Genomic DNA, 11477 nt, shown 5'->3' on the forward strand with positions numbered 1-11477 from the left:
TTTGGTATCAGTGGTGTGATTAAAGAGATCATCCCCCTAATGGCCAGCAGACCTATTTGAGGCAGTGGAGTGGATCCAAGGATATTAACCCATGTTGCTCACATAACTGCGAGGTGTACTGGTTGGCAGTGGTGGACTTCTAACCCCCATAAGTGCCAGATAGGCTGTTCCATATTGGTCGCAGTGGCCCATTAATCACATATTGTTTGGCTAGGATGAGAGTTAAACCACATTAGGCCCAGCCCAATCTTCACAAAAATAATGTGTCTTTCAGTTCTCTCTCACTCTCTCTCTCTTTTGAGTGTGCAATAATAAAAAGGAACATAAGTTTTCTCTCTCTCTCTGCAAGTTAATTTCCCCTCCTTCAATGTGTTTGCTCTTGCAGACAGCAATGCAGAAAACAAAAGCAGTTTAAATTGCTGTACTTTGACTAAATGATGCCTGCCATAGTCATTAGTGAAGTATGTTTAACAAACTGGAGACTTTTTTAGGATTTAAGTGTAGTTCATTTACAGTGCAAGTAATCTCTTAGAGGCATACAAACAGAATGTTTTTTTTTCCATAATGAGCCTTGTCAACTTAAAAGCATAATTATAAAATATTGTAAAATTTGGTTTCTTCTAGAAAAGTATATGCTCTACTGTACTTAACACTATAAACTGGTATATAAGAGTGATGCTCAGGCTTAAATTAGCCATCCTTATTTACGTACAATCTTATAACGTTAGGATATGATACTAACAATTAACTTTCTCTGTTTATGCTTCTCAATTAGGGTGATGCAGGTGGTCCTCTGGCCTGCAGAGAATCCTCAGGGAAATGGTTTTTAGCTGGGCTGACAAGCTGGGGCTATGGCTGTGGAAGACCCAACTACCCAGGAGTCTACACCAAAATCACAGAGGTCAGAGACTGGATAAAGCAGTACATCTCCTTCTGAACATATCGATTCAACTCAGGGAAATATGGGGGTGCTGTGAATGGCTGCAGGGTTTCAAAATGGATGACTCAATAAAATTATCCGTTGCTGAAAATGCTGCACATCAACAATCATACATGATTAATCCATTGAATCTGATTTGACAGAGCATTCTCACTATGACTGCTGGAGTGAATGAAGAAAGTGAATCCAGCAGCAGTATTCATGTTTCATACCTATAAAGGCAAAAATGTTATGCAACAGCTGATGCTTCTAAGGACCTTGATGCTACTGCAAAGTCACCAGTTTTATTTTTAAAGCCAAATACAGAACTCAAGTGATTTGTTTTTCTTGTTTTTAAGACACATGGAAAGTCAAGATTTACAGAACAAATGTGATTGTAAATAACAAACCATACAAATATTCAAATAATTTGATTATTTCATTGTAATTTAGCAGTGTGATGTGAAAAAGTAAAAGATCTGTGGGTATATTTATGTATGTATACTGGAATATACATTGTGATCATGGGGTAATGATATTCACAGGGGATCAAATGAAGCAAAGTTCAACCATATGGACCAAACTGTTTTTAGCCCACCAGAATGTTTGACAGTCACCTTTCCAGTGCAAATGCCAAAGGAATATAAAAGTGATCACTTTTCAATGTCATATCAATAAGTCATTATAAAATGTTCAGAAAATTCAAATTATGCAAAGTATATATATATATATATATGTTTTGGCCCCACTGCATACCTTCCATCAGACCATCTGTTGTTTTACTCTGATCATCCCTAATTTACTAGTCCCTGATATTAACCGTATGGAGATGGGAACCACATCAGCTGTAGGCAGGTTGGGAAGGGACCATGGAAATCCACAGCAGAGCTTCCCGCCCTGTCCCTTATGTTGTTGTGTATGTGGGGAATATTTTGTAACACCTTAACTGGGCGGATCTGTTGATGTCATTCAAATTACCATACATAATACCCATTAACTCCAGCCCTATAATCTTTTGTTGAATTTTAATAGCCTTTATTTCCTTATGGTTGGTTACCAAATCCCCATTATTGGAAGCGTGCCAAAACACAGGCAGAAATTGCTTGTGTCTCGCCCAGACTGTTTGAGCTGACAGAATGCCACTCCTTCCCACCCTTGCCCCCTCCAGCCTCTAATCGGTCTTGGGTCATCTGGGTGGCAGGACTTCCATCCTTGTACACCCTGAAGCAGGGCTACTTAATGACGTGCTGTCTGTGTGTTAAAGGGAAAAGTTCGGAATACTGTCGTCATGGTAGAAGGTCAATAGTTTGCCAGTCCCTTACCTGGGAATACAATATCACGTGCAGACAATTCCTTATTGAAGCATTTGCTTAGCATTTCAAAACAACAAAATGTAACCATACTTCAGCCCTGTGGTAAACAATCCATTCATATATTGTACTTACCAGGTAAATGCACCTGGCATGCAATATTTGTTTTCTGGCACACTCTTAATAACTACAAAAACTACAATAAAATAAGTTAGTTACATGGCATTCTGTCACCATGAAAACAGCAACTGCAGTGGGGAAAAGTATACGGAATGGTGATTTAGTAAAAGGTTACATACTCTTTCTGACCGGGGGCTTTATGGCTTCAGGACTCTATTTACTAACCAAGCTATACATGTTCTACCTCCTGTGGAAAGAAGATATTACAAGTTTAAACGTGACTTTTGGGGGAAGAAAAAGCATCAGTTTTGATGGTGCTGTAAAATATCATCTTACCATGCTTGGGTTTGCAAAATGAATTACCAAACACAAAGCTGTGTATTGGAAGTAAGAAACTGTAATGTACTTTTTTCTGACAGATATGTTTTTAAAAACAGAACTGTAAACTTGAAATAAATCATATTTACTGTTTTACAGCTGTCTGTGAATGTTCTTCATTGTGTGAATGCTCCTAAAAAACATCTTTATTAATACAGTTTATGTGAAGAAACAATGAAACATGTCACTTTTTAAAGTCAATTTTGCTCAGGAAAAGAATCATGAGTCCCTCGTTGAGTTCGCCATATCCCAAACAATAAAACTAGAGAAGTAGTAAAAAGTATAGTTTTGTACCTACCATAAATGTAGATGTTCGAGTGTAACCACTGCTGCAGTCATTACACTTGGGTTATCCTGCCGTCAGGCGGTTCCCCAGTCGGCCTGAGTTCCAAAGTCTTGGTCCGGTGTCAGTTGCTGTCGCCTCCTCCCTGACGTCAGTGCGACAGGGGTATATAAGATGCAGCCGACGCCATTTTCTTCAGTTTTTCTTGCCCCAGATGTCAGGTGCCCCCAAGTAGGTAGGCAATTCAAATTGCTAGTAAAGTATACATAAGAAAAGCAAACAACAATTTTCAGTTACCAGCAAATATTCCCCATAGGTAGTAAAGGGTAGAAACAAAGGCACGTACCAGCAAGTAAGATGGGAAGGAGGGAGGGTAACCTGGATTGCAGCAGTGTTTGCACAAGAACATCTACATTTATGGTAGGTACAAAACTGTACTATGTTCATCATGTTACACTGCTGCAGTCATTACACTTGGGTGGAATCCCAAAGCTGAGGTAGGGTGGCTGGTTCTATAAGGCATTAGGGGTGGCTATAAGGCCCTGCAGCACAGCAGTGGCAAAGCCAGCTCTGGATTTAGAGTATAAAAGCAAATGGTAATGCTTGGTGAAGGTATGCACAGAACTCCATGTTGCTGCTTCCAAAATATCCTTGGTAGGTACTCCTCTGAGGTAGGCAGCTGAAGCGGCTGTTGCCCTGGTGGAGTGAGATCTAATGCTGCTAGGTACAGGCTTCCCCTGGTGTGTATAGCAGAACCGTATACAATGTCCTATCCATTTTGAAATAGTCTGTTTTGAAATGGCTTTTCCCTGTGCTCCTGCAGCATATGCTACCAGTAATTGCTCAGATTTCCTAAAAGCTTTGGTTTTGTCCAAGTAGAAGTGTAACTGCCTGTGAATGTCCAAAGAATGCAGTAGTCTCTCCCTTTTATTCTGTGGTTTTGGATAAAAAGTTGGCAAGTGAATTGTTTGGTTTAGAGCCACACTTGATACCACCTTTGGGATAAACGTAGGGTTAGTTCTTAAAGACACCCTGTCCTGGTGGAAAATGGGGAAAGTTTCCACTGCCATTAGTGCCTGTAATTCTGAAACTCTTCGTGCTGATGTTATTGCCAGTAGCAGAGCAGTTTTCCAAGAGATATATTTTAATTCTTCTGTGTTAGCTGGCTCAAAAAGAGGTAAAGTTAATTTTTCCAAAACAAAGTTGAGGTCCAAAGTTGGAGTAGGTGCTCTACGGGGTAGTCTTATGTTTTTAGTCCCTCTGAGGTACTGTTTGAGCAAAGGATTAGAGAAAATTGGTGGATCCATGTTGTAATGAGCAGAAATGGCAGAGGCGTGAATCTTGATGGATGAAAAAGAGAGGCCCTTGTCCAGCATCTCAGTTAAATATTGTAGAATCTGAGGAATGTTTGGGACAAGAGGGTCAAGGCTGTGAGCCTGGTTCCAGGCACAGAATCTCTTCCATTTATCCGAATAGGCTTTTCTGGTACTAGGCCTTCTGGCCTCCAGAATGATATCCATAACAGCTTTGGAGAGAGGCATTGCTTGCTTGACTAAGGAATTTTCCATGCAGCTATGTTTAAGGTCTTTAGCTGGCTGTGAAGTATCTGATTGTTGTGCTGAGTTAGCAAAAGTGGGATTTGAGGCAAAGTCCAGGGTGGTTCTTGTGCTAAGTTCTTTAAGATTGGGTACCAGTGTTGGCGTGGCCAGTCTGGTGCAATCAGGATCATCTTTGGCTCTTCTTGCCTGGCTTTTATGAGTACCTTTGGAAGGAGAGGCAGAGGTGGGAAAGCGTATACTTGCAGGTTTTTCCAGCTGAATGAGAGGGCATCCACTTTCCATGCTTGTGGATGGTAACTCCTTGTGCAGAATTTCTGTAGCTGGCAGTTCATTGGGGATGCAAACAGATCTATGTCCGGGCTCCACCATTTCTGTGTTATCATTCTGAATATTTGTGGATTCATTTCCCATTCGTGAGGATCCATGATGTTTCTGCTTAAGTTGTCTGCCAGTGTGTTTTCCTCTCCTGGCAGGAATTGTGCTTGCAGATGAACTTGGTAGTCTAGAGCTGTGTTCCACAAGGTCATGGCTTGTCTGCAGAGGGGGTAGGAGTGAGTGCCCCCTTGCTTGTTTATGTACCACATAACTGTGGTGTTGTCTGTCTTTAGTAGTAGTTGTCCTGGATGCAGCAGGTCCTTGAAAGCTATACGGACATTTTGTACAGCTAGCATCTGTTTTTGATTGATGTGAAGATGCCTTTGTTCTGCGGGCCACTTGCCCTGAATACATTTTCCTGCCATGTGTGATCCCCAGGCATAATCCGATGCATCTGTTGTCAGTGTTTGCCTGGCTGTGGGTTGAGTAAAAGGCTGTCCCTTGTTGAGCTGACAAGCTTGAGCCCACCATCGAAACTCCTGTTGAAGGCAAGGAATTAGTGGTATAAATGTTTCCAAACTTTGACAGTGTTGAGACCATACACTCTTCAGGTACCATTGTAGTTTCCTCATATGCAGCCTGGCATATGGAATTAGTAGTATGCAAGATGCCATGTAACCCAAGGCCTGCAGAATTTTTCTTGCAGGGAGTTGGGTCTTTGTTGCCATCAACTGAAAGTATTGAGTTAGTTGTCCTTGCTTGTCTGGTGTGAGATAAGCCATCTGGGCCATTGTGTTCAAGCTGGCACCCAGGAATATTATCTCTTGTAAGGGCACTAGTTTTGATTTCTTTTCATTTACTGTGTACCCCAGGCAACATAATAACTTTTTTACGAATGCCAGAAGCTGTAGAAGAATGTCCTTGCTCTCTACTTGAATCAGGCAGTCATCCAGGTACAGATAAATTTTAATTCCTTTCTGTCTGCAAAATGCAATTACTGGTGCCAGGCACTTTGTGAAGACCCTGGGCACAGTAGATACGCCAAAGGGCAGTGCAGAGATTTTGATAGTGCATTGAACCAGCTATGAATCTGAGGTATCTTCTGCAGTTTTGTCTGATAGGGACATGCAGGTATGTCTCCTTGAGGTCCAAGGTCACGAGCCAAGCTTTCTTGCCCAGCATGGTAAGAAGCTGCTGTAGTGTCAACGTTTTGAATTTCGGAACATCCAGGTAAGTGTTTAGAGAAGAAAGATCCTGAATGGGCCTCCAGGCTTTGTCCTTTCTGGGAACCAGAAAGAGTCTTGAGTAAAATCCTTATCCTTGCCCTATGGTGGTACCTTTTGAATAGCTCTCATGTTCATGAGTGCTGTAATTTGTTTTTGAGCCTCTGCCCATTGATTTGGTGGCAGATTTGGCATTCCTTTTAACCTTGGCAGAGTGTGAAAGTGGAACCTGTAACCTTGAGATACAATGTTGAGAACCCATTTGTCTTTAGTGATCCAATTCCAATTGTGATAGAAAAGTCCCAGTTTTCCTCCTAAGGGGGCTGCCAAGAGAGAGCTGTTTGGCAGCTGTAGTGGGAAGTCATTGAGGCTGCTTTTTATATGGTTGGGGCCTGTCTTCCCCTTCTTTCTGGCCTGGTGCACCCCATTGTCGACGCCTGTAAGGACTTTGTGGTTGACCTCTACCTCTTGGACGTCTGTATCTGCTCCTTTGAGGTCTGTCTGTAACTGGAAAGGACCAATTCTTTGTTGGCCAATTTCTGCTAAATCGAGGAGGCTGAACCTGTAAGAAATCCTTCACCGTTTGCATAGATTTTGCCTTATCCTCCATCTTCTTTAATACCTCTTCTGCCTTAACTCCAAATAGCACATCCCACTGCAAAGGTGCATCCAATAATTTTACTTTAACATGATCTGGTAACGTATGTTCTTTTAACCAAGCATGTCTTCTAATGACAGAGCCTGTAACTGCTGCTCTACAGGAGGCCTCTAAAGAATCAAAACCACATTGCAAAGTATGTTTTCCCACTTGTTCAGCTACATGCAATAAATCCTGCATTTCTTTAAAATTAGGAGGATCTGAATCTGGAAGCATTTTTTGTTTCAACTGAGACAACAAAAATTGCTGATATTTTAGCATGTGAAACTGGCAATTTAAAGCTCTCATTGCTAAAGTTGCAGACGTATATACTTTCTTTCCCCATCTGTCTAATGCTCTGGAATCTCTGTCAGAGGGAACTGGGTTTTTTGCTGATGAGGCTAATCCCTTTGGGTCCCTGAGAAATAGTTTCAGGGTCAGCAACAGGGCTTTTATACAGAAATTTGTGTGAGTCAGGGACTCTGTAATATCTATCAGGTTTAACTGGGGATGAAGGTAAGGAGTCAGGATTTAAGCTGGATTCAGTATACACATCATCCACAATATCTAACACTGGTGGGATAGCAAGGGTTCTGTGTTGAGGTAGTAAAAGGAAGTCTCTGAGCCTTTTCTTGGATTCTGAGTAATCCTGGCCTTCCCAATGGAAATGCTCCCTCATGGTATGTAAGGTTTCCCCAAAGGAGTAGTCCTCAGGCGGAGAGGCTGATGGAATAGATTCCTCAGCATCAGAATCCTCATAAGGGGGTAAAGAATATCCTAGGTCTGAGGATGAATCTGAAGAAATGGACACCTGGTCAGATGATTTATAGTCTGCATCTTGTCTGGGCCTTTTATCAGGTCGGGGTTGGGACCCCCTGATCAGGGTGATTAGGTCTTCGGCCATTTTGAGCATTTGTTTCTTAGGCATGGAGGCCTGTCCTGGAGAATGCTGAATTTGTTTCTTAGTTTTTAAAGGAGGCTTAGACTTAGCAGAGGGTTTAATGCTTAACTAAGTAGGTCTGAAAACACCCTCTGAAGCTGTGGATTGTTCAGTTACTTTGGTTCCCTCTGAAGGGTTAGTTCGGTAAGCTGAAAAACTTGTGCATCCGAAGGCCCAGCCAGCTCCACGTGGGAGTCAGAGGCGGCCTGTGGTTCTGCAGAAGCAGTCGTCAGGGGCTGCGAAGGTGCCTCGCTGAAAACCGGAGACCGGCCTAGAAGAGGCCTCATTGTTACTTATGGGCCTCGGATACCTGTCCTTGTCTTTGCGCTTTTTATGTATTCCGGTCGTCGGAAGTTCTGACAGCATGGTGTAATTGAATTTTCTGCCAAAATAATGTCGGGCAAAATCAAACCGACGTTTAATAGTGCGCTTGTTAAACCTAGCAGAAAACCGACAACCTGTGACATCGTGGTCTGGGCCTAGGCATGGGATACAATAGGAATGGAAATCCTTAAGAGGTGTTTGCTTCCCACAAGAAATACAGTTATTAACTTTTACTGACATCGGTCTGAGGCAAGAAAAAGTTTCCCCAATGGGGTACATAGCTTTGTAGAAGACTTTGGTTCTGGATTCGGAATGAAAATCTCAGGAGTCGGCCGACCGGCACTTGCAAACTGCTTTTGCTTTGGGCACCGCACGGCAAGAAAGACTGAAGAAAATGGCGTCGGCTGCATCTTATATACCCCTGTCACACTGACGTCAGGGAGGAGGTGACAGCAACCAACACCGGACCAAGACTTTGGAACTCAGGCCAACTGGGGAACCCAAGTGTAATGACTGCAGCAGTGTAACACGATGAACATCCAGTATTTTACTCTGTGACCACTGCGGCTTGAAATGTCTTCTTTCCATATGTGCAGCAATCTTAAAATAAAATAGTTACTGGATTTTGCAGAGAAGGGGGGAGTCAGTCCTCAGATAAATCAGTGAGACATATTCATAAAAGGCTAATGCACGTTGCACACGTCACAGTAACCTTTCCGTATTCACAGACAGCCCTACCACGGTATTACAACACAAAAAGGTACAGTACTGCCCTAGTGAGGCATTCTGGGTGAGAAACACACATTAATTAACAATGTACGCTCCCACAGAACTGCCTGCGGTAAGGCAGCTAATCAGCAGAGGGGGCTGCATAAAAATAACATGGCCTCACCTCTTCGCTCATGTTAATGAACACGGCCAGTAGTTCATAGCTCATATTTGCCCTTAAGAGTAGAGGTAAGTGCTGTGCAGTTTAGCAGTCTGATTGTGTTAGGGTGTGTGTGTGTGTGTGTGTGTGTGTGTGTGTGTGTGTGTGTGTGTGTGTGTGTGAGGTAGGAGTGGGGGGTTAGTGAGGGGATAGTTTAGGTGAGTGCGTGTGTGTATCTGGGAGGTATCAGTGGGGGGTAGTTTAGGTAGGGGGTGGGGGCTGTCATACTACCTCCACACTCACCTAGACTAACTAGCAAATCCTGCGACATTGAATCAAGGGGAACAATAGCCACCTTGGGTAACTTTTTAATGTCATGCCTTAGTAGCATTTTGAATGGGGAGAACACTAGTCACCAGGGATACTATAAATAGCGTGCCTTAAAGGCACTTATTCAAAATAAGAAAGACTATGTGGGTGCAGGGGACACTAGATACCAGGAGTACTTTAAATAGTGTGCCCTATAGGCACTAAAAACATTCAAACCCTGGATCTTGGGCAGTATTCAAGTACTGCAACAGTTTGTGAGTCATTAGGGAGACAGACAGAGCATTATAAGCACAGGAAAGCCAGACAAAGCCAAAAATAAACAAAGACCTACAGGTATGAATCCTCTTATAAGCACAGAAAGTTGCTGAAATAACTTTTACACCAGCATGCATTTACTGAAGAATGTGAAATATGAAACTTGTCTGTCATTTCTACACAAACTGCCATCCTCTGAAGTTTTCCAGAAAAATACAAGTTTCTTGAAAGAAATGGCAAAGCGATGAGGTGGATAGTCTGCCAATATATGGACAGTTGAGAGGTATGCCTGCAACAGCAGGAGTGTCCTGTAAAGCCAGCACATGGCTAATCTTGGAAAAATATATCCACACCCAACTCATATATTATCTTAACTCCAACAAACCATTCTCTGCAACATGACAGGGCTTTAGACCCCAACACAGCACAACTACAGCTTTACTACAATTCAAAACACCACAAACCAACATAGGACCAACGTCATTCTATTGTCCACTATGTTCCTTGATTTATCCAAAGCATCTGACACAGTATCACATGACTAGCTAATCTCTGAACTAGCTTCCATTGGTCTCTCCATATCATCTGTCACATGGTTCCTTAGTTAACGTCTGAAAGAAAACTTTTCCTTAAGTTACCATATGAATGTCACAAGGCTCGGTCCTTGAACCTCTTCTCTTCAACATCTTTATAAACAAACTTCATACTGCTACAAGACAAGATAGTACAGTTCAAAATGCCAGTGACTCAGCTCTAATATGTGCAGCCCCAAAGGCATCCAGACTTCAAGCACTTACACAATCCTCTTTCACGTCCGTTGAAACTTGGTTAAAAAACTATTTCCCATTACTTAATCCTAATAAAACCAAACTGATGCTATTCACTCCCAAATATAATAGTCAAAGCAATCCTTCCCAATAACATCTATGAACAATACTAATATTGAAATAGTTACTCATAGTAAATTATTAGGCGGTGTCATAGATAAGAAACTGAAATTTGACCACCATATACTAAATACCATTAAAGACTCACCAGAAATTAGGCTCCCTCTACAGTATTAAAACTGCATAGTTCATCAGATGAGCTGAAAGCACATCTGCAAGTGGTCAAAACTTTCTTAGATGACATAAGAATGTCATTTGGTCTTAATAAATGTGCAAAACTAACATTTAAAGCATGAAAACTGCGGCATCAAGAAAATATTAGTGTGGGACAGGAATGTGATAAAAGGAACTTGAGCAGGAGGGAGTGTATACATTTGTGGGAATTAGTGAAGGGTCAACAATAAAATGTGAGGAAATGTAAACAACTGACATTCAGACTAAAATGACTACTAAAACAGTCCTGACATCTAGGAACAAAGTCCAAGCTATAAACCAAATTGGTTTTCCTGTTCTAACTTACAGTTTTGGGGTGACTGACTGGCCCCAAAAAGTATTGGATCAGTTTGACAGACAAACAAGAAAAATGCCTAACACTTATCAAATGATATATAAAAATCAGTGCATGCCAAGACTATATATTCCCCATTCTGAAGGAGGTATGGGCCTCCTTGAAACTGGCTACATGTACAGATCTGCAATCATAGGAATGCATACATATCTGCTAACCTCATCAGATCCAAATGTAGTGAAAGTTATGAAACCTGAAGAGAACAAGTCTAAGATGTCTTCCCTGCTTAGTTTAGCAGAAGCATATTGGTGTCAAGTGGGAATAGAAACCAACCAGTAGACAAAAATCAGGCAGCAACAGAAATGTGGCAAAAAACAAAAAAAGAATATAAGAAGACGGCTCAGATGATAAGGCAAGAAATATGGAAAAGCCATAAATATAGTTGCAAGTACAGAAAGGAGCTTCGTGTTGATCAAGATCAAACAGGAATGCTTAAGGAGAGGAGAATTTAAACCAAAACATGAAATATTAATATTGGCAGCCCAGGATAGTGGACTAAGCACATGTTGGTTTATAAAGTCCATTGAACATGTGGGAGAAACAGACAAATGTAGGTACTGT

General features: G+C 41.8%; 1 protein-coding gene across 1 annotated transcript in view; it reads left to right on the forward strand.

Moving 5' to 3' along the window:
• The window catches only part of TMPRSS9 (transmembrane serine protease 9), a 528210-nt gene extending 525566 nt beyond the window's left edge, over positions 1-2644 (forward strand). The window contains exon 16 of the mRNA XM_044090621.1: positions 776-2644. Within this exon, the coding sequence (XP_043946556.1) occupies positions 776-937 (162 nt within the window). The 3' untranslated portion in view covers positions 938-2644. The remainder of the gene's footprint in view (positions 1-775) is intronic.
• The last annotated feature ends 8833 nt before the right edge of the window (positions 2645-11477 follow it).

The sequence above is a fragment of the Protopterus annectens genome, chromosome 13.part0 (assembly GCF_019279795.1).
Source record: "Protopterus annectens isolate FY-2018-M chromosome 13.part0, PAN1.0, whole genome shotgun sequence".
NCBI lineage: Eukaryota > Metazoa > Chordata > Ceratodontiformes > Protopteridae > Protopterus > Protopterus annectens.